Here is a 24,473-nt window from a genome sequence, read left to right as displayed (position 1 = left end):
AGTTGAAAGAGTATTATGAAATCATGATGACCTTTGTTATCCTTGCAAATGATCTGCCAAAGAGTCCAGGAAAGGCCTAGCTAAGGTTAGGCTAGGGGCCGAAATAGGGCCAAGTGGACAACTCTTTCGAGTGAAATTTCCCGTAGGATCTCTCCAAGAAAAGGCCAACAAGTGCTCTACAAAACTCAGGGGAAAGATCAAAGATCGTCAAAGATGACGATCGCTATATACGATCGATCTTTTAAGACCAGGAAACAATTTATAAAGGAAAACTGTGAAAAAGTCTAGATTTTTGGCTGAAAAGTGATAAACAGATTTCTCTTACTAAGTTTAGTTGGTAAAGTTCGTAAAACTTTAAGATCTAGAATAGTGTACTTCCAGTTTCGGTTTAAGTAAGTAACTAAGCGACAGAGAGGAAGTGAGAAAGAGAGAGGCAGAGAGATGAAGTGGAAAAAAATAGAAAAGGGGGAAATATTTTGTGTTTTTTTTTTTTTTACTTTGCAATTCGTTTCTTGTTAAACATATTCATATATTTTGGGCCAAACTGTTGTACACTCTTAAATTCGGATGTCGAGCGTATGCTCAGCGAAGCTGCACAAATGAAGCGACCACCAAAGTCACCACCAGACGACACCGTCATTACCACCAAGGCAAACCAGACCATCATACACCCTCTCTACTCTGTTCAACCCAATCCAAATCCAAACTCTCAAATCCAAACCCTCTGAGTGACCCGCATTTAAAGTTGCTCAATACGTTTTCTGGTGCCATAAATTTGTGACCCTGCTTGGTGGGATGTGGATGAGTATGAGGATGAGAAGGAACCTGTTCATATTGTCTTCGTCGTCGTCGTCGTCGTCTGCTGTCGCAATCAGATCTAATCAGGCTGGAATGCATGGTTTGTGCATGGCACAGTGGGACGAAAATTGCATCAAAGTCCTTATGGAAAACTACCCTTTAATAAACTATGCATCGTAGTTGTTGTTGTTGTTGTTGTCCTGGGCAACAAACATCTGTGCAATTTTTCGAGAACAACAGAGAACGTCCCCCGGTCCGTGGTCTTTAGTTGTATGCCCGTCTGCCCGCCCCCTGTCGACCACTCCCCCCGATCTCTCCCCTGGGTTGAGCAGCATTTAAAAAGTGTTTAGTTTATGGTCCATTGATGGCTTTGTTAACTTGCCAAGAGGCAACTCGCTGCTCGCGCTCTCTACACTACACTCATTGCTCATGAATCTCAATTGCAACCCCCTACCCCTACCCCTCACCGCTTACCATTACCCTAACCCAACCCCTGGCACTTGCATACACCTTACGTTTTTCGACATTTTCGATCTGTCCGGGGCGGATGGATGGCTGGATGATGGCAATGCCATGGCAAGGGGGAGTTTCTCTCGCCAGTCTGCCTTTAATTATGCCGAAAACCACAAAATGCTGTTATAGTCGAATACGAAACGTTTTTCCATTCCAATTTGAAAGAAACACACAACAAGGAAATATGCTGACATATGCAACGAAAAATGTTTCAAACGCCGCAGGTTTCCTCTTTCAAAAACTCCCGCGGGTACCCTTCGCTCTTTGACTCGATTCTGATTGGGAACTGGTGGTCCCTTTTGCTCTCTGCGATAGACTGATGCTTATCACTATAGTGAAAAGAAAAAGGAGAGAGAAAGAGTCCACCCGCGGCCCGCTGACAAGTGAGTTGTAGATCTAATGTGGCATCAACATATGCTGAATTTTTCCCTATTGTCTCTTCGTCTTTCTGTCTCAAAACCAACCCGTTGCGATCCGATCCGAACCGAACCCAAATCAAGGCAGACATCATCAGTTGCGGTTCCTGTACAAGCGAAATTGACTTCATTTTAGATTGAATCTAACAAGTTTCCCATCTGGGAATTCGATTTGCAATTAAAAAAAGACAACAACAATAACTTTCACATAAATTACAAGAACAAAAACTGAAAGCATTAAAGACAACAAGGACAACGAATTCACAAAATATCGTGGAATTTAAGTCCTTCTTTAGAAAACTTTACAACAACAACTGACCAAACAAGTTGTCCCTCTTACATTTCAAAGAAGTTAAAGTTTTGATGATTTAATAAACTAATTTTTACATTTGAATTTAGTTTTATTTAAAATTTAGAACATTTCTTTTAGGGTCTTTTCTATTTTGCCTTTTAAATTTTGATTATAACTTAACTTATTCATTTTAAATTCGGAATGCTGATTTTCCCCCCCTCCCCCACTCAGAAAATAGCTATTGAACAGTCAATAATATACACCTGCTAAAAAAGGTGAGGATTGGGTATATACATTTCGATCAGACTTTTGTAACGTTTAACAAGAAAGCAAGAATATATGAAAAATATAAAAGGGCTTCGGATTCTAAGAAGAAAAAACTACTGAATTGAGTTAAATTATTATATATCGAATCATTCTATTATTCGATCTAATCCTTATTCATATATGAGACATCTTTTGTTAGTAATGTAGTATACTTTTAGGGATAGGATTATGTTCCCCTATAAATACCGGGCTTGCGGCCCCAATAATTCACTTCAAGTCAAACCTTGCCTTCGCCTGTTTCAGTAATGTCATTTTAAGGACAGGTAAAGATTCATTATACCTTTTGAATAGAAACTTTGATCCTTGTGATCAGTTTAAGCTCATTGATCTTGAGTAAGGCAACATCCCTTAGTTTTTTCTCCGAGTTACTCATCATTTTGATGAAGTCAAACCGAATCGAAGATCATCGCTAAACGGCTCCATTTTTTAAGGTTTTTTTTGGAAGAAAAATGGGTGACTTTTATACAAAAGTTTACCCTTAGATATCAAGCGGATTATCAGACATAATAATGATCTTTCTATGAGTGTTAGGGTATTGAAAATTCGTCACCATACACAAGCTAACCTGGCCTCCTGGTTTCGGTCTTATCGTAGTTATTTGAATATTTTACTTAGCTGCGTTTTTTTTTGTTATTCGTTCTTCTTTTCTTTTCCAATTGCTTTTCGGCATTATTATCATATGTAATGATGCTGATGCTGATTCCATTTAGTTGGCAGTTCAAACACCTTGAACAAATATTTTACTTTGTTCAATGTTTTCTATCATTCATCTAAACCTCATCCACATTTTCTGTGGGCTGCTGCTGCTCCAGCTCTTCTTTGCTGCTGCATACAAATCGAATCTGGAATTAATCATGTGGAATAAATTTACTCTACATTTGGCTTGGCCGTAAATAGGAGAAGCTTTTTGAAGGAGACGACGATGACGACGACGACGACGACGAGAAAAAGGAAAAAAAGTTTTGGCTTGCTTTGGTTTTGGTTTTGGTTTGGATGGGATCCTTTCTAACTAATTGAATTAAAATTGCAATTTCATTTTCAACATAAATTCATATTCTCTATTTAATTCGCATACAAATCGAAGTGCCAAAAATTTATGACAGTTCAACAAGATTTACGCTCGCTCGAGGCACGGCACATCGGTCTATAGAATAAGTTCAATAATTTTTCGGGGTGGATTAACAAAACGGAAACTCTGACTGGGTGAAAGTGCAGAAGAGAAAGCTAGGGATAGAGTGCCAGTAAGTTAGAGCGAGAGAGTAACAATGAATGAACATAATTCCCATTGTCATGGTAATTTATAGGCTTAGTTCACATTGTTGTCATTCTTAAGAGTTTTGTGCAAATTTTTGCAACATTAGCAACGGAATTATGGCCCGTCCATTATAGATCCAAGTATCAAAAGCAAAGTAAACACAATTTCAATCCACCAGGATTGGCCCATATGTCCCAAACATATATAAAAAGTGTCCCTCTCTCTCTCGCTTAATATCTGCAAATGGACTTTGCCAATTATTTGAATGCATTTCGATAAGAAAAAAAAAAAATTAATGTAGGTCACCCGTTTATCCAGAATTGAGTGTTAAATGATTTTTGAAAACAATTTGTGGTTTGAAAATTGCGTGGTTTGGATTTGGTTTTGATTTTGGAGTTACTTTCGCCGCCTCCCACCCCCCATCCGCCCATCCCCAAAGAGGTTAAAAGGGTATAAGGGTTCAGTTCACTTGCATATGTGCAGATTTTTTAATGGTGGGAAACGTTTTTCAAAGAAATTGTATCACATACTCTAGAAATTGTACACAGATGATGTTACGAGGTTTACCAAATTCACATTTTTTGTTCGTTACCATTCATCATTGTTGCCTTTTGGCAACTTTTGAAGAAATATATATCATTTCTAGTTACCAACATACTTACCAATGGTAAATTGAGCGAAAAGCATATAACGTAGCACATCGAAACCTCAACAAATAACCAAGTAACTTTAGTCATATTTCTATTGTTTTCAGGGTCGACATCTCTTGATTAGTTCATCTAATAATTGGCATTGAAATCTGGATAAAGTAAAGGTGTCAGGGATTAGAGATTAAATAAAGTGCTGAAAGTTAGGAGTTTACAATATATAATACAAAGTTCTATTTCGAAACTAAACTAGTAGGGAAATCTGATAAGATTAGTTATGTGTTAGTGTGTATAAAAAAACTCTTTTGATATATTTATTTATTTATTTCTTTATTTACGTCAACTAACACAGCAGTCGACGAAAAAGCTTAAGCTAAAGACAGATAGTAATTAATTGAAAAAGATAGCTTAGCTATATACACAACTAAACATCCCCAACCCGGTGGAGATGTTTTATTTGCATAAGGTGCCAGCTATGCCCCGAGTCACAGCCAATGTGGTCAGGGATGAGTTGCAGCCAATCCAAGTCCAGAATATTATTAAAAAGTATAGCGCGAAGAGAAGTGACAGAAAGATGAGGAGAAATTAGGTGAGAAAGGTTGTTAAAAGATTGGCAAAGAACACGAAAAGATTCGTGAAGAGAGTAGTTAGTGAGACATCTACTAAGGTGAATAGGAAAAAAGTTTCTGGTCCGACGCGAGGGAACACAAAAATATAGCGTATCTAGTAAATTAGTAGAAATGACTTCGCCGTTGACTAGTTTATGGAGAAAGAGAATGCCAAAAACGAGCCTACGGTTGTAAAATGAAGGAAGATTAATAAGAAGAAGTCTGCTAGAATAAGAAGGTAGGCGAAGACTCGGGTCCCAATTAAGACCGCGTAACGCAAACTTAAGGAATTGCTTCTGTACCGATTTAATACTACGCTGGTGAACATCATATTGCGGATTCCACACTGGCGAGCAATATTCTAGAGTAGGGCGAACTAACGAAGTGTAAAAACCCCATAGGGATCATATATAAATTCGAATGTTGCACTATCCTATATCTTTTGATTCCTGATTCTCCCGAAAATAGATATATATATTGCGGCATCCTTTCACGACTTACTTCAAATGGAGAGCAAAGTCAATTCATAATCAGATTTACTCATAAATAACACAAAATAACACTCGAGAACAAAGATCACAAATATTTGCTCAAATGGTCAGGCGGCTAAGTGAGGGAGGAGGGGAAGGCATTAGCAGGCAGGCAGGCAGGCAGTCAGTCAGTCAGTCAGCCAGCCAGTCAGAGACCACCACCCAAGTGAAAATATTCTAATAAGCATTACGATGAGCTTACAAACAAGTGGATTAACGCAAGGTCTGTCCAAGGGGTTGGATGAATCTGGACAACATTTTCTTTTTTGTTTTTCTATTGGGGAGGGGCTGGAGGAGGAGGAGGAAAAGGGAACTGAACCCAACCGAGAAACGTTTGTGGCTATTGCGTTTTGGCATTTGTTTTTATGATTATGATTGTTAAGATGACACCAAGGAGAATGAATGACGATGATGCTGATGGAATGAGGCTGCGGATGAACGCCTAATAAGTGAAATGTGTTTGCTTTTTTGTTGTTTCGTCGAATAGAGAGGGTTGGGGTTGGGGTTGGTGGGGGAGAGTTTTGCGCGTTCTCAAACATTTGTCATCAAACCCTGACCAGAAGCCGCGACGACGACAATAACGACGACTAGTTATATAGATTTCTCAACAGTTGTTGGCGATTATCATTTTGACATTCGTTTCTCGCTTTCTGCTTTTGTTTCGTTGTGATTTATGGATTTTTAAGCGTTTGCCGTTTATTGTTTTTGCCCAAGAGCCAGCAGACTGAACAGGCAAAAGTATCTATGAGATACTCACGGGGGGGAGGGGTAACTGGAACCCCTTTTAGCTACTATTTGGCACGCATAATTTAGTGATTTATTGTTGAGATTTTACTTATTCTTATTATTGTCCTTTTCTAAGGATCTTTTGATTTCATTAAAGGTTTCTTCTTCATTATTCTGTTTGTGCTCTGTTTTTGCGGCTTTTGTTGTGCTTACCACCTCCAACACCTCCACCCCCTCCCACCGCCCCCATTCCTTTGCTTTTGGCCTCGTTTGTCATGCTCGGTGCGTTCTCTGCTTAAGTTTTGTCTACGCTTCAACGCCTCAAAAACTTCCTTGGCTCTGAACCACGGTGTTGGATCCCTTTTGCCAATCTCACACCCCTCATCATCATCTGCCCCACCATCCACATTATCATCACTCTCAAGCAGTGCCCAGTTGTTGGCTGTGTGAAAATTGAATTGAAAACGTGCTGAAGCGTTAAATGCTCTTGTGTCAACTGTTGCCCATGTCCCATCCTTCTCCTTTGCTTCTGTCGCTTGTCTAACCTTCTCCATGTCCATGTCCATGTCCATGTCCTTGTATGTCGTCGTGTTCGTCGTTGTCGTTGACGACATATGAGAAATTTGTAGCCTCAGCATAAGCTGCTTCAAGTTAGTTTTAGTTCTGTTTGCGAAATGTCTTGGTAAAGTGCCAAATACTTGGCATAATTAATTCGAAATTACATTTGTCAAGCATTGTGTCCGGCACACTGGCAACTGATCTGTCAGGCATGTCATGTGTGTGTGTAGCCACATTTAACCACTCATTGGATTGCCTTTTCTAATTTTATTTTTTGTTTTTTAGATATTTTTACAAATTGTTAGTGCTTTTGCCTCGATAATTGCATTTGTGTCTTTAATTCGGCTTGTACACATTCGTTTTATCTTAAGTCATTAAATGTGACTAATTTTTATTTTATATTTCTTTCTCTATAAAGTAAAAAGTGAACGGAAATAAGTGAGCTGCATCTTCACCAAGGAAATCGCTTTGCCATGCAATCTGGCTATTTCATCAGGCATTAAATATTGTAATGTGTATCTTTTAATTAAGCATAGGCCAATGCAAGTTCAACAACAACATTGGCTAACACTGTAAGACATGAATATTATAACTCACAAAAGCCCCTACAGCATTTTTCAGGCTTTCTGCATTTGGCAATAATTTTAATTCAAATCGACATTTGAATTTAAAAGCAAAACCGCCCAAATTCAAAATACTCAATCAGTTGGCTAAAATAATGGTCGGGAAAAATACTCATATAATGGGTTAAAAAATACCAGTTTTGTCAAATGGGGGGCTAAGAAAATACTGGCTGAAAATGCAAGTGCTCAATTTAAACTTCGAAAGATTTTTTTTATCTATTGTTTAATGCAAATTAATTAATAGGATTTTGTGACTCAACAGTTATATTTATTACCTATTAAAAATTATTTGTAGTTACCATTTACCAGTGATTTGAGAGGGAGTATATTAGGAGTTTGGGCGTCTTATGTATATAAGTTATGGGGTTGGTGGTTGGGATGCAGGAAAGTGGTCTGGTTAGGGAGTCATACGAAAGGAGGAATAGAGCGGCCCTGTTATTCATACACCCACAAAGTTTATTTTTATTATTCTATTCCTCACCCAAAAGTATGCAACACTTTATTTGAAAAAAGGATTTGATACAAAAATTTAAAGGAAACGTGGGGATGCAACAGATTTTCCAGCAGCCATGATTTTGTAAATGTAGAAAATAATGAATAATTCCACAAGATTAAAACATTGAATGCATTTGACACTAGTTTTATTCTGATTGGTCCACGGGTTCCGAAAATATCGCCACTTAAAGGTTCTTCCCATCTCAGCCACTTGAAAAACCTGGCAGGATCTGATGATCGGCTTTCAATGGGTGAATCTTTTGTAGTTTTTTAACCTCCTTAACGCAATTAACCCCAAAGAAATACCAGACCACTATTGGTTGATATAAAAGACAATTTCAAATATTTATTACTTTCGATGTTTTGGCCTTTTTTTAACTGCAACTATAACATCTTTTTCTTTATTTCATTTGTATTAATACAAGCGCTATTACTTCAGCCAACACTAAAAAAATTCTTTAGGCAAAGCAACATTTGAATGACACTTGCATTGGCGCCTCCCACAATTTTCATCATTTGGGATCGCGAATCAATAGGTTGGGTTTACTCAAATAATGGGTACGGGAAATACAGGGTTTTTATTGGCGTGTGTGTTCAGTGGCGCTCATGCGGATAAAAGTGAAAGCGTAAAAGTGCTCAGTAACGGAAAATTTAAAAAAATTGCCGCAATTTTTGAAAATACTACCACCACCCAGATTAAACGCACTTTCACAATTTGATTGCAAAGAAACCTTTAAATTTTTATTGTAATTAGAGCCTTGATCTAAACTAAAAACTAAGCATGAGATCCATTTTCCATATTTATTGTTTCAATATGCAAATCAAACATAATTCAGCATTTGGTGAATTAGCATTCTCGATTCAAAAGGATGAACAGGTGACATCTTCGGAGGACCTTCACGCCGTCGCCGCCGCCAATGCCAACGCCGATGCCGATGACGCTGTCCAATGTGATAGGTGGTACCTGTTAATAGAGACAGAAACAGAAACAACCTAAAATTAAACTTCCAACCTACAGCAGAGATGATTGTCGAATGAATCAATCAAAATTTTGTTATATAATTACTGCTAATATGCCGTTTGCCGTCACCTGGACTGAGCTTCTGTTGCCTTTTTTTGTTTTGTATTCATTAAATTAATTTTTTTGTAAATTCCACAAGTTTGTGGGTTTTGGTGAACATTTTTTGGGGGAACGGAGGGAAATGAGATATGGAGGGGCAAAAGAAAACCAACAGCAGATTTATTTGTTTTTATTGTTTTTACATATCTTTTTTTCTCATGTATTTGTTTTAGCTAAAGAAAGAATTAAATAATAAAAAAAAAACCGAATCGATTTGTAAAATGGGTGAAGTATTTTTTGTAAATTTTTAATGAAATTTTCTTTTTCTTATGCTTTTTTGTGTTTATGTGAGTGTGTGTGTGTTTGTTTGTGTTTGTTTTGATGTTGTTGTTGTTGATTGGTATTGTGTTTTTGTTTAAATTATAATTAAGAACTTTACATGGTATTTTTGGTATAAATCTTTTTCGATAATTAAATTAAATTAAATTAATCATAGTTTAAAAAATGTATGTGTATGCATGTGTGTGTGTGTGTGTGTGTGTGTGTGTTTTCCACTAAATTAATAAAAAAAAAGTTATTTTTAAATTTAAATCATTAAAAATAATCTCCATTACAAACAGAATATTTATTTAAAACTAAATTTTACATAGACAAACAAAAAAAAAACAAAAAAAAACTAATTGAACTGAGGACAAAATTAATAGTAAAATGTATATTTAAATATATAGTATTTCGAAGTTAAGTAGAATTAGCATTACTGATGTTTAATTATTTAATTAATTAAATAATTCATAATTAAATACAAAATAAATTATGGTTAAGGGATGGAGGGGCAGAGCGTGTGGATGGTAGGAGGAGAGAGGGAGGAGATACTCTTACTAATTGAAATGTACATAAAAACTTATTAGTTAGTTTTATATTCTTGTTTTTGCGATTTTAACAAAATATTTACAGGTTTTCAATTTTTGCTTTAAGAATTTTTTTTTTTTTTTTAATTTTTGATTTTCAATATTTTGTTTGTTTTTGTTTTTTTTTTTTTGTGTTACAAACTTTTGTTCTCTTCTTCGTTTTTTTCTCTAAGGTTTGTTTGTAGTTCTTTTTTTTCTTGTTTTTGTTTTTGTTTTTGTTGATTGGGTCTATGGTACAACAACAAAAGCGCAACAGGGTTAATCGGTCAAAGGTCAATTCAATAATTTCGTTTCACTTTTTTTTGTTACAAAACAAAGTCAAAACTCAATTTCAATTACAATTATTATTATTATTATTATTGTAAAATACCCTTGTAGAGTTTTACAGTTTATATCTGATTTCCAAACAAATCGGACCACTATACATATATATAGTCTTGAGTTACATACATCTGAAGAATATTTTCGTTAAAAAACAAAAAAAAAAAAAAAAACAACCAAATCCGTAAAAGTTTTCAATGTTAATCTGTCTGTCTGTCTATATAATTCCTATGTACTTATATAACTAGAGATTCTTTACATCATCGTACATATATATACATATACATATATATATATCGAGTACCAACAGTTCAATTAGAGTAAGTAGTACTTGAGAAAGTCAAATTTTGGGGGCACTAATTAATTTAAGATTTATCATATTTGAATCTTGAGATACTCATTTCGTTTACTGCAAGGGTATAGAAACTTCGATGATCCGAAGTTTTTTTTCTCAATATATTTTTTTTTTTTGTGTAGTTGCAAAGCAAATTGATTTAATTTTTAGTTTTAATTTAACTTCTTTTTTGTATTGTTTTGTTTTTGTGTTTTCAACAATTAAATAAAAGTTTTTCTTTTTATCATTCCAAAAAACATTACAATTGTTGGACATTGTGTTGGATTGTGCGTTGGGAGTTTGTTTACTTGTTTTGTTGTTTTTTATTTTATTATATTTTTATTCGTTCTAACTATTATTAATAATCATTATTTAAGGTATGTATTTGGCCGTAGATTGCAACAAAATATCTGTGAAGAGATTAAATCATAAAAAATAAAAAAAATTAATCAATTTTTTTTGTTTTTCTCTTTTTTTTTTGTGTTTTTGTTTTTTTTTTTTTTGAGCTGCTCTAACTACCAATTTCCAAACAGGAAGCGTAAAAGTTTTTTTAATAATTAAGAAAATAGAATAATAATAAGAAAAACAATTTTAAAAACAAAGTTTTCCATGCACAAGAGGAAAATGGTGAAAAGTTTTTCTTTTTCTTTTTGTAATTTTTGTCGTGCAATTTAAGGAAGAAGATGAAGAATAATAAAAAAAAAACGAAATTACCCAAAACAATTATATTCAGAATATTAAAAAAAGAAAAACTAAAGAAAAAAAAAACGTGTGGAAAACTTGAAAGATTAGTCAAAATATGTATAGAAAAAAAAAACACAATCACCAGAACTATGTGAAAAAAAGGAGCAAGGAGCAAAAAAAAAAATGTATGAAATTGTTGTTGTTGGTTTGATTGATCGAATTGTTGTTGTTGTTTGGTTTTTTTTTTTTTTTGTCAAAATCTACAGCCAAAGTGTTAATAATGTTGTTATTATTATTGTAAATGAGGTTACTTTGCAACTACAAAAAAATATATATTTATATATGTAGGTATATTTATATGTCTGTATATATATATATATACATATATAGGTATGTTTCTATACGCATATACACATATGTATATATTGTATATAGAGATTCAAAACAAAACAAAATCTTGTCCAATTCCTGTGATGTGACTGTACTTTAAAGAAAAATAATATATATAAAAAAAAACCTTTTGTTTAGTACTTGTTTTTGTGGGGATGAAACAAATTACAGAATTATCAAATCAATCCTAAACAAATTCAAATAAATTAGCCTTGTTCCCGTTTCTGTTTCCAAGTATATGTATCTCCTAACTTGGTTAGGTTTAAGACCGCACTTAAATCTTTATCTTTTTACTTTCTATTTCTTAAAAGTTTTTAAATGGGTTTAAATGAGTTTGTTTTTAAAATCGTTTCGAAAACATTTGATCAAGAATCAAAGAAAGAATCCGTGAATGGCAGTTGCCTTTACTTATTCAAGTAGGGAGAGACTCGATTGAAATATACACCTGATCGACTTCTTTCGACATTCACTCGGTCTTGAATTGCCCTAAATCTTAATTTCGCACGATTAACTAAATCATTATTGATTGAAATATTGATTGAAGTTCTATAATCCTCGCTACTTTAAGGGCAATCGAACCAGCATGATGAATGATTCAAAGATCTGACAATCGATGACGTGCAAGAGATGTTGGTAGATCTATAATCGATAGAACTTATCGAAATTCGATCAATCTAAAGGTTTTCTTTAGCCTCAGGTGTCCCGTTTTTTTCTCTTTTAGAAACCTAGAACTCAGATGTTTCATTGATTTAGACATTCTGTAATTTAGAGTACGTGAAAAGGACTTTGGTTGGGGTTTGAGTGGGGAGCGTAGGGAAAGGCGCTGCTAGGGTTGCCAGGTGTCGTTTTTTGTTGTTTTGTTTAATGTATGTATGATTGTATCTAACTTAAGAGAGCCTCTGTTTAATTAATGGTTATATCGGGTAACATGATATAAGTATATATATAGTTATATATATGTGAAAGGCTGAGCCGATTCGACAAGTTCTTTTTTCAGTATTTTCTTCAATTAGTTTTAGCTGTTTTTTGTTTTTTGGTAGGAGTATATATGTATGTATGTATGTATGTCTATATGTGATGTCTGAGTAGGAGGTCTGAGTCTGAGTTGGAGTCTGCTTAATTATTTTGTTTTGTTTTTAACATAATTGATTCTTGATTATTATTATTATTATTATTTATTAATTAATATATTTTGTTTTTGTATTTTGAAACAAATTCCTAAGAAAAAGAACTAAGCATTTGTTTTTGTTTTGTGTATGTTTTTTGTTTTTTTAAATAAACCTTCTATAGCACCCTTTGTTTTTTTTTTTTTGTTTTTATTTTTTTTGCTTTTCGTATGTTTTATTTATATATTTTTAAGTTTAAAAAAAAAAAAATTATGGTTTCTTTTTTTTTTTTTTTTTTTGTGGTTGTTTGTTTTGTTGTTAGTTTTTAGACTTTACTTTGTTTCATTTTTGGAATGTGTTTTCTAATAAAACTCGTGTGTGTTTGTGTGTTTTTTGTTTTGTTTTGATTTGGTTTTTTGTTGTTTAATGAAAAAAATTGGGATATTGTTTTTTGGAGGATTTCGGTACGGCGTACGATTTTGGTTGGCATTATGGGGCTATATACTGTATTTGTACTTTCTGTGTGTGTGTGTGTGCGTGTGTGTGTATGTGAGTGTGTGTCTGATTTTAATTTAAACTATATTTGGTTACTTTTACTTTTCTCATCGTAATGGAAACTTCATGTCTCTAAGTGGATTGAAGGAACAGGAAGTGAGTGTGTGTGAGAGAGAGAGAGAGAGACAGAGAGAGAGAGGGATCTTAATGGGAATAGAAGGAGTAGTTTCTTCTTCTTATTCTTCTTCTATGTGTTGTGTGTAGGTGTGTGTGTTTGTCAGCGTCTGTTTGTGTCGTCATAGTCGTCTCTGTCGTCTTCGTCGTCGTCGTCGTCGTCGTCGATCTAAAACAACCGATGCTATAGAAGTGCCTATTTTAGCAGGTAATACCTCCATATTCGCCACAATCGGCTTTATTATTTTTGCTGTACCTACTATCTGGAACGCTGTTCTCGCACTGTTTACCAAAGAAATTATCCGGGCAACTGCAATGAGAGAATTAGGAACAATAAGAAAAATCATAATGCCATAAGTTTATAATAAATAAAAATTGTTAAATCTACCCAAATGCTTATGTGTGTAGGAGATCATATATGTATATTTCAAGTTGAGAGTATTTTTCCGCACTATTTAAGTACATTCAAATTTTCTTTTGGGTGGCCATGAACTGCGTTGCAGCATTCTTCATTTGACCGACCGACGACCACTCGGATTTGCTATATACTATATATATTATATATACATATATATATATGTTTATATGCAAATGTGTATATATGTATGTATGGATATTAATATAAACAGAATACAAAATATACTCTCAACAACAACAAATTGTTGGCGAAAAACAAAAACCAAACAGACAGACAGACAGACAGAGAGACCGAGAGTCAATTTATTGCAAGTACAAGAAATGGAAAATCAATATCCTCTCTGCCTCCCCCATTAACGGCTGCAGCAGCCCCAAATCTCTCAGCTCCCCCGGGAATCCATAGTTCCCCATGCCCCTCCTGGTTTTGCCCTGCCGCGCCTGCCCATTCGATCACTGATCAGAGTCAAAAAAAAAAGGGAAAAGAGTGTGCGAGACGATGCGCTTTTCTTTTTTTTCAGATGCCACTGGCACTGGAAATGGATTCGATTTTTGGTTTACTTATACACACGCACTCGACTCTCCCGCTCTCTCTCTGTCTCTCTCTCGCACTCGACTCTCCCGCTCTCTCTCTGTCTCTCTCTCGCTCTTTCTCTGGCTGTCGATCTTGCTCTCCCTCACCCACATATGGTTTATCCAACTGAAGGTGCTGACAGACATTATTCACATTGCATTTAGTCAGTCTGTCTGTCTATCCGTCTGTCCGTCCGTCTGTCTGTGTGTGTGGTGCTACGGGGGCTACGCGTGGAGTTTCGGCTAGTGAGTGAGTGAGTGAGACAGATAAAGATCCTCCTCAAAAACGATTGCAGTCAGACACACACACAGAGAGTTCGGTGTGTGCCTCCCCCATAAGAGTGTGTGTGTGTGTGTGTGTAATGTGATGCCAAAATGCAAGTATAACAAAATGATACTTTTAGTTTCAGATTTTTCATAGACTTTATCAGCTGTCACTAAACACAGAGCGACAGAGACGGACACAGAGAGCGAGAGCGAGAGTGAGAGAGAGAGATAGCGCATAGGTTTATCACTGCAAACCACTTGAGAGTCTAAGATTAAGGAATCAACTTGCAGACGATCGTAAACAAGTCGCCAGAGAGATCTTACCCTCAATCCGTTTTATCCTTTCTGTCCCCCCCTAGAAATGGGATACACACACATCAAAACTAAAATTATCCTTCATGACATAAAATTTCACAATTTCGTTTCGAATATTCTAACATGCACTAATAACTGTGATTATAAACTACAAATTAGCATCAGCTTGGTCAAATGTTTTTCCGAAATTGTCATTTAAAAAAAGTTTAAGAAAGATCTTTTGAAAGCGTCTTGTTATGTACCTTAAATGCTTTTTCATCAAATGATGTAGAAGTTACCTAAATATGTTAACTTAATATACATACAGTGGTGGTCAGCGGGTTAGCAACTTTTTTTTTTTATTTTAAATTCCATGAAATCAATCTAATTTTTGTCGGATTTTAATGAAACATGTATCATTTGACGGGAAATTCAATTTACATTCATACTTAGAATAAGAAAATATTACTTTAGTTTAAATTGGTATCGTAAAACGTCATCAAACAAAGAGACCTCAAGAATTACATACAAAATCCCGAAATTTCGATTGGCCCCAAATCAAATACTGGGGCTAAAATGAAAATTTTTGGTATGCAGTTTATCTTAAATTACCAAGATCTACAACTTCTTCAAAGAATACACAGGTCTAACTATAATATTAAAGATTTTGGAAAGACCGGGCTAAACTAATGGCCAGCATTTGGGGGCCGATTTTCCTTCAAACTCACCTGTAAAAAAAACGTCGAAAGCTGACATGACAATAATTACGTGTCATCATCTCAATAAAATAACCAACAAATAACTGAAAAAATTTCTTCATTAAATTTCTTGGGAGCCGAGAAAATCAAATTTAAAATCAAAAAAAAAAAGGGGGCTAACCCGCTGACCACCACTGTATATGTAGGACCATAACATATTGAAGATGTCTGTTGCTTCTTTTATTCTGCTTATGAAGTTTTTGCCAATGTCTTTGGCCATGTAACTTATGCTTGAAATATGTTAAAATACTTTTATAATTGGTTGCGATACTTACATGCAAAATAAATCACTCAGACTTGGTATCAGCATACAGGTGCCACCGTGAAAACAATAATCGGATATAACCTTGTCGCAGGGTTTAGCTGAATCCAAGTCCGGCCGCGTGGCAACTGTGAAAATTGTGGAAAATCCAAGACACACACAGAGAAAGAGAGAGAGAGAGAGAGAGACACATGGAAAGAAAAATAAAACATAAACATAAATTTCATGATTACAAGAAAACGAACCAAAAAATCAACATAAATTTTGTGTTATTGGCGGGGTTTGCCTTCAAAATGTGCGGAGTGGGACATAAATTAGAAATGAATTGGAGCATATATTCAATATGCCACATCAAAGTGACGAAATGCCCAACAAAATCCACAACATCTCAAGGCCTCCACCCCCCAAACAACATCATCATGACGATCATCATCATGTGGATCACTCACCTGGTCGGGCATTGATCATGATGCGTCGCTTGTCAATGATTTTGCTGGCTTTATTCTTGGCCCGGCACTCATATTTGCCCGCATCGGAGGAACTATTAAAGGAGCGCACAATTAGCTCGGAACGTCTTCTGTGAAATGGAAAAACAGATAAAGAGATTTCCCCCAAAAATTTTAGCGAATCCTCAATCAATCAATGCGTGGATTTACTTACTTGTGATGCTTGAATTGATATACATGGCGATTGCGATTTATGGACTTGTCATCCTTGAACCAAGTAACCTTCGGCGGCGGTTGACCCGACACTTTGCATATAATTCTCAACTCCTGACCATGATCAATGGTTGTCGTATTACTGGGAGTTTTGATCGTTATCGATGTAATCGATGCGTTCTGTGCTGTGAAATATAAATATCAGATATTAGAGAAAAACTACAATTACCCATGCGAATTCTCTGATCTATGAAAAACTGATCAAGCCGAAAAAAATGCCAAATATTTTCACTGCTCCGTTTCGTTTAAACCATTAATTTTAGCTTCTTCTTTGTTGTTATAAACAAAATAATATATGTATGTACATGTATGTATTGAGATTCCTTATGCTATCATCTACATAGATTTTGGCGAAAATATGATGGGAAATTTTTGTTGCCATTTTATGATCTTAGCGTCTGTTGGCAATTGAGAGTTAATTTCGATATTCATTGGGTTGTTAAGTGATGCCGCCGTCCGAAATATAAAAACATCATCTATACCATATGATTTTTATCGATCGATTTATGATCGATTAGGAATGTGCGACACACGTTTAGACCAAATTATTCCAATTAATATCTCAGCCAAGTTTCTTCAATTTCTTTCAGTGTATGGGTACATATGTTATTATCTCAGCGTTCATGATGTTTTGTAATCTTTATCAATAGATATAATATATATTGTTGTAGGTGCGAGAACCTATATACATACATATATATATTTTTAGTATCCTCAAAAAAGAAAGAAAAAGAAAAGAAAAGCCAATTTGCACTCACATTAATCACTTCACGTCTTATATATATATATAAAAGTATATATATATATTTCTGTTTGCCAAAAAGTCTCCTTCGCAAACACACACACTTACACACTCACACACACACCGACATAACGTAGGAAAACTGAGTCATCATCAATACCATCACCTCGTCAATTTGTTGGCAATGAAACAGTTCTCCTTCTCTGTCTATCTGTCTGCTTGCATCTAACTATCTCTATCTTACATGGGCATCTATCTCTTTCATGTACTCTTTTTATTTTTTGCCAATTTGCCACTCCCCCACACTTATAATTAGCCTCAACATATCACGTGTCTCTCTATCCAATCACATGCCCATTGACAATTGCGTGTGATTTAGTTGAATTGAATTGAATGTGATTCATCAACAACTGATCATCGATCGATCGATCGATCTGATTAGAGTTTTGACAAAACGTTCAAAAAGGAAATTCTTCATCAACGTCTTTGGGGAAAAAATGGAAGGGGGGTGGGGAATTATGTAATCAAATTCCTTTTCCAGAGAAATGCTTTTGCCTTTTTTGTCTATTTTTAAGTCGAAAGCAGAGAAGAGTCTGCGATTATTTGATTTATAGATGTTTCGCGTGGCCAGACAAAACAGATATACACCTTGATATATCACATTTTCTATATACATACATATATATGTATGTATAGCTAGGTTGAGGTACACATATTTCATCTATATATTCTACATATATAAAAATGTTCTTATACCCCATCATAAAGCATCATTTTAATTGTGTTGTCTGCTCTGTTCTGGGGGACTTTCTCACGCTCCCAAAAACAACAACAACAACAACAACTACAACAAATAAAAGCAAAAACCAAAACCAAAAAAAAAAAAAAAAAATCGGCAACTCACAGAAGTCGCAAAAGAAGGCGATTAAGTATTGAAGGCAGCACGCAAACAAGTTGAAGTTGAAGTTGACAATTGTCATGCCTCCACATACACCCATCCCATTCCGCCTTGCCCCTCTCACCCTTACACCCTCTTTGCCATACACCCTCCACCTTCTTCTTCACCCATCCATCCATTTGGGCGATCGGTCGTAGCCTTTTCAAGTTTCATTTCAAAGAAATTCAAGGCATAATAATAAGATGAACATTTTTATTTATTTTCTGTGTGTGTACAGCGAAGAAGAAAAAAAAACAGAATATATATATAAAAATTGGCATATCATTTCATTATTATTATTATGACTTAATTATGCGCTTAACAAAAAGAGGAGGGGAACAACAAAAAAAAGTAATAATAAAGAGTCGAGTATGAAAAAAAGAAAAAAAATGTTGTGATTTTCAAAGCGTTTTTGGGCCATTGGTCTCTTTCGTTCTTATTAATTTTTTGTTCCCCCCTCGTCTTTTTATGGAATTTCGTTAATGTGTGTATATGGATCATGGATCATTGGTGGATTTTGGCACTTGGAAGTGCCATCTCAATGACAATACACATTGTGCGTGTGTGTGTGAGGACAGAGAAGCTGCTTTGGCCAAGTGGGTGGCCAGCCAACTGGGAATCGAGGAGTTCCTCGAATTATACGACTCATATGGATTTCGAAACTTTGAAATATTTCATCACCAAACAAACATTCAACCAGGAAACCATTTATTTAATTGAATATTAAATGCCAATGCTTGGGAATGGACGACATAAATATATAGCTTCATATGAAGCAGTTCCAGGCCTTCTTGCCCCCACTTGGGCATTTTCTTTTGAAACAAAGAGTCTTTTCACTTAATATTTAACAATTAATGACATTTTCTTTATATTGGCCTACATCTAGAAACAGGAAACGGAAATGACAAGGAAAAGGCTCAAAATTGGAGTACAAAAAATCGATTCAATTTTTAAATCTTTTTGAAGTTGCAAATGAAAGCCAACTAATCTAAAGCAAAGTAAAAAAGTCTGTGAAAGTCAGCTCTAGGGTCGAAATATTTCCTTTTGTCCTTTTTTTTTGTTGGAACTTTGATAACAATCATTAGTATTAGATTAGTAGAACAAAACTTCTTCAAAGTATTAAACCTAGACTTGGTTGATCCTAGCTTAAATACAGAAAGTTTGTTCTAAGATCAATTTGAAGGACCAATTTGAAAAAGTTGCTTATTTGGAAAAGAATAGAAAAAATACCGCAAGGATATTATTTTTTGCAGGTCGGTTTGAGGTCGAGGTAGCTAACAAGCTGAAAGCTTTTATAGACAAATAGTTTAATGGTTATTAAAATGTCACAATAGCAAGTCAAATGATTAAGTTTTTGGATTCGAAATATCATTCAACTATTTGGGGTTCTATCTTCAAGTGATTGCTTAGATATCTATATCTATTTGATTTGACATTTGATTTAGTGTTATGCATGTAATGTCTGTGATTTTCAGTTTCCGTTTTGCAGCGAACGACGAGTGAAAAAGCCAAGAAGAGAGGAAAATTTGATCATGCTTTTTGCCCGCATTTCCCTAGTTATTTTCACCCCAAGGATCATTGGCCTCTGTTTTAAGTACTAAACGCCATTTTGGGTTATATGTGCGTCAACACTTGTTTTTATTTTTTTTTTCGGGCGGCATAATGAAGAGGGAGGGGGGGGAGTGGCAGCAGTTGCCCTGACGTCAAAAGTTGCTGCTGCTGCTCTTGTTGTTGTTGTTGTTGTTGTTGCTGTCGCAGCTGTTTTTGTCGCGCCGCGCTTCCGGAAAAGTCTGGGCAATGGCAACAACAACAACAACAAGCCGAAAGTAAAGCGAAAATGCGGAGAGGAAGCAAAAATGATGCCAAAGCAAACGCAGGAAAACTGTCGCCCTGCGTGTGTGTCTGTGTGTGTGTGCGCGTATTTGAGGGGACAACTACAACTACATCGACGACAACGACGACAGCCAAGAGACATGAAAATAACTTTTCATATTTTTTTCAATATAAATGTTTTTTTTTTTTTTTTTTTTTTTTGCCTTGCTTAAAGCGCTTTTCTTTTCGAGCGTGACGCTGCTGCCTTGCAAATGATTCATGCAAATCCATCAAGAGCGAGCGAGAGAGAGAGAGTGAGATAGAATAAGAAGGTTAGGAAGAGGGTGGCGGGGGAAACGTGAAAAATATTGTGTGCGGCTTTGGGTTATGGGCGCCAACATGTGGTTTTTGCATCACAACGGTGCGGAGGGGTCGGGGAATGGGGGGGGGATAAATTCAAATTAATAAGCTACAAAATTGCAAGCGACATGCCAAACTGGCGCCATCTGTCGACCGCAACAACAACAACAATATTATTGTTAATTAAGCCCTTGGGAACCTCTCGAAACCGGAGATTCATTCATTCGCGATTCTCGAATTCCATTCATGCAAACTAAATCGAACACAAATTGCATATTCATTTTTATTCATATTTTTTTTGGGTTTTCCTTCACGGATTGTCGGTGATTAAGCAAGTGTGCAATATGAACTAAACTTGCTCCCCCATCCCCCGTCCAACACCCGCACCCCCTGCCCACCCCTTTTCGCAGTGCAGTGCTGAGCATATATTTTCCGAACGATGAAAATGAAAATGAATTTTCATCGTAGAACAGACAATTTATTTTGGCAGTGTCGTGTCGCCGATGACCCACATTCAGCGGAAAAAGAATTTTAAAATTTCTTTTTTGGAATACATATCTGCTTAAAACATGCATATATCACCTATATATATATATATATATTCCTATATATATATTGTATATGGTACTATATGTTTCTCCGTATTTCAGACTTGTCGTGTTATTTATTTGATTATATATTTTGATTCATTTTTTATGGGTCTTGTGTCATTTCATTTTCATTTCCCTCTCCTTTCTGTCTCTGATGAGAGACTCTTGTAAATAGAATTGAGTTAAAGTGATTTATTTGTCGCCCATAAAGGGATATATACACACACACACACACTTAAATGTCAGTATATTGGTTGGCATTATCTTCTATATCAACCTGAATGCAAATATATTACGTTCGTGTACGTGTAAGTGTCGTATGGTCTTATCGCCTTTGCCTTTTAATTAGTTATCATGGATAATATTTGCATAAAGTTTCTCTTGAGATTACAATTCGCTTCTGACAATTGTCATAAGATGTCCATTATCTACATATATCTGAAGAACAATAATCTTCATTTGCCTCAGTTAGTTGCCTATATTGTTGTCTTAGATCAGAAACCAGTTCATTGTACTCCTTTTTGTTTTTACCTTTTGAGCGATAAAGGGGACAAGGGCAAAGGATTAGATAAGAAATAAGTAAGCTAAAGGGAAGCCCTCGAAAGTAAAGTTTTTTCACCACATTAAATGCAATTTCTTGTTATGACTAATTCAATGAAGTTCCGTTTGAAAGCAATTAACATTTGCATATATTTTGGTTGCATTTTTTTTTTGTTTTGGTCTTGGTTTAGCTTGGGTTGGACAAAGTGAAAAATCAAACAACAAATCTGTCAACAAAGAGGAGAGAATCAGGCAAACCAAATCAAATCAAATGATGTTGTTCTAAAGGCCCAAAAAAAAAAAAAAAAAAAGAGACGAAAAAAAAGCTAAAGGAAAAAAGAAAAACACATAAACCGGAAAGTTAAAAAAGAAATCTGTAAAGAGACAGACTGTCGGGACGGAGGAACAGGCAGACAGACAGACAGAGAGACAGACAGGCGGGAAGGCAAATAGGCAAATTTTTGCTCTAGTCTGAGAGATGCTGCTGCTGCTGCTGGCGGACCTGGCAGATGGATGGGAATAGGATGGATGGCTGGCACGTGTGGCCAAAATGTTCGCAATGAAAATGTCTCGACGCCAGCAGAACTAATAAAAATAAGAAAACAGAAACTAGAAACAAGAAGCAACAACAACAACAACAACAACAACAACATCAAGAACTGTCGCCATTTGGCCTGATGCTGCTGCTGCTGCTGCTTCTGTTGATTTAGCTTTTCTCCATGTTTGTTTGCTTGTTTTCCTGCGTCTTGCCTTTTCTTTTCTTTTCTTTTCGTTACGTTTCGATTCATTTCGCTTCGTTTGACTTGGCGTATTTTTTTTTGCCCCTTTCTTTCGATTTTTTTTGCACACATTGCGTATACGCAATATGAAGATGTTGCTTTGAAGGGAAGACGTTTTTCTTTTGCCTGACAGCAGCAGCAGCAGGGAAAATTCAAATCGAACTTTTCTCAATTTTTTGCTTTGAACTTCATGTTGTCTATATAGACGGTATATAGCACGATATATGTATGTATATATACATACACATATATTTAACCACTGACTGTGCCTCGTTTAATTTGAGTCAAGTGAGTGTGAGATGAGGTGAGGGGAGCTAAGGTGGACTGCAGCTTTCTTGCCTCTGCCTCTAAATGCCAAGCAATCTCCGATGGCCGCCGTCGTTTGCCTCTTTTATAGACCTACATCAGCCAAATCTCATACCCAGTCCCAACCCCCCCGCCTCACCCTCTCTCACCCTTATACTATTATTATTTGTTTTGTTTATTTGGTTTGCTTTTCTTTGTTTGCTGCCGATGCTTCTGCTGGCCGACATCATCATCATCTCGTCGCTCTATTTTGTTGCCCGTTCTTCCCGTTCTGTGAACAGATTTTGCGAATCTCCAACCAACAGCTGTTACCCCAAAAAAAAAAAAAAAGTGAATTATATATGCATAAATGTACATATGTATATATCTTTTCCTACTCCCCCCCCCCCCCACACACACTTATCTTCCCAACACTATGCTCCTATTCTATTTTCCACCATTAAACATTAGCATGCAAAAATTTCTTAGCGTTTCTTTCTTTCTATGTGTTATCATTTGAACCTTAATTTCTCACGTTCTTCTCTGACTAATACCCTAAAGCCAACGAGACAGGTGGCTTATCAATGGAATAGCACCAAAAAACTGGCAGCTGGGCAACTGATAAGCAAAAGTAACTAATTATGTCTTGGGTCAAATTGTGAATCATTTAGTGGAGAAACAAAACACAAACTTGGTTTAATAGGTCAGTCGAATGTTGGTTAAAAAGTTATAAATTTTCTATGATTCTTGATCTCTCTAATCAATTTAGATACAAAAGAAGTTTCATGAAAATATCACTTTTCCCATCAATCAATTTTAGTTTTAACTAGATTTAGAATGCAAAATCATTCTTTTCAAATGTTTAAGATATTCAATTTTGGGCAAATGTTTAGCTACCTCTCGTCAAATGGCTTAGAAAACTCTCTAACAACTCTCTTTTACTAAATATTTTTTGAATTTTCTGAGAATTAAATTTTGAATAGTTATTTTCAGAGTTTTGCGTATTTTTTCTCTATCTAGGCCAATAATGTCTATGACTTTAATTTCATTTTTTTGTTTAGACACAAACACTTCACTTGAGTTTGTGACGTCAGCAGCAAACATTAGCAGCAGCAGCAGCAGCAGCGGCATCAGGTCAGCAAACAAAATAAAAACCCACAAGCAAACAAACAAAATCAACGAACGAACGAACCAACGGACAAATTGATTTACAATTTTTTTTTTTCCTACTGCAAACACATAATATATTTGTGATAAAATTTTCCTGCATTTCACAAACTTTCCACAGAGAATGATACATAGTGACAGAGACAGAGAAAGAGAGAGAGAGATATCTCTCTGATGCTGCTGACGACGATGTTGCTGATGGTGCACGTGATGTGACACCAGCAACACTCAACACCAACAGCAACATGCTGCTGCTGCTGCTGCTGCTGCTGATGTTGATGACGTATCTACTGATAGATATTTTTTGCTGCTACTGTGCGTGACTCTCTATTTCAGTTGTTGTTTTCTTTTTCTCTTTCGTTTCTTTGTTGTTGTTTGAGGGGGCGGTGGCCCCTTAGTCAACCGTTTGGCTGCTCTTACCAACTTCTTGCCATGTTTTTCACGAAAACTGTCAAAATGTTAGCCAAATATTTGGTGTCATTTTATGTAAATTTGTCTATATAAATATATATGTATATATAATAAATATATATATTTCCTAGGCATTTAGCGTGTTATGACAAAACACATTTCTTGCTATAAAGATTTTGTTTCGGTTACTGTTTTGATTGTTCTTGTTGTTATTGCTTTAACTTGTTGTTTTGTTGGGGGCGTGTGAATTCAAACAATGCGGCAGTGATAATGTTTGATAAGAACCAGAAAGAAAGAGAAAAA

The 24,473-nt window shown here is 35.6% G+C and overlaps 1 protein-coding gene across 1 annotated transcript in view; it reads right to left on the bottom strand.

Moving 5' to 3' along the window:
• Positions 1-8,502: 8,502 nt before the first annotated feature.
• LOC6638766 (protein vein) overlaps positions 8,503-24,473 on the bottom strand; it is a 37,848-nt gene continuing 21,877 nt past the window's right edge. Inside the window, exons 2-6 of the mRNA XM_047012047.1 lie at positions 16,489-16,672; positions 16,278-16,405; positions 15,842-15,956; positions 13,521-13,570; positions 8,503-8,752 (exon numbers count right to left, since the gene is read on the bottom strand). Of these exons, the coding sequence (XP_046868003.1) occupies positions 8,610-8,752; positions 13,521-13,570; positions 15,842-15,956; positions 16,278-16,405; positions 16,489-16,672 (620 nt within the window). The 3' untranslated portion in view covers positions 8,503-8,609. The remainder of the gene's footprint in view (positions 8,753-13,520; positions 13,571-15,841; positions 15,957-16,277; positions 16,406-16,488; positions 16,673-24,473) is intronic.

This window comes from Drosophila willistoni (assembly GCF_018902025.1).
Source record: "Drosophila willistoni isolate 14030-0811.24 chromosome XR unlocalized genomic scaffold, UCI_dwil_1.1 Seg144, whole genome shotgun sequence".
NCBI classification, from domain to species: domain Eukaryota; kingdom Metazoa; phylum Arthropoda; class Insecta; order Diptera; family Drosophilidae; genus Drosophila; species Drosophila willistoni.
This window is presented reverse-complemented; position numbering and strand designations above follow the sequence as displayed.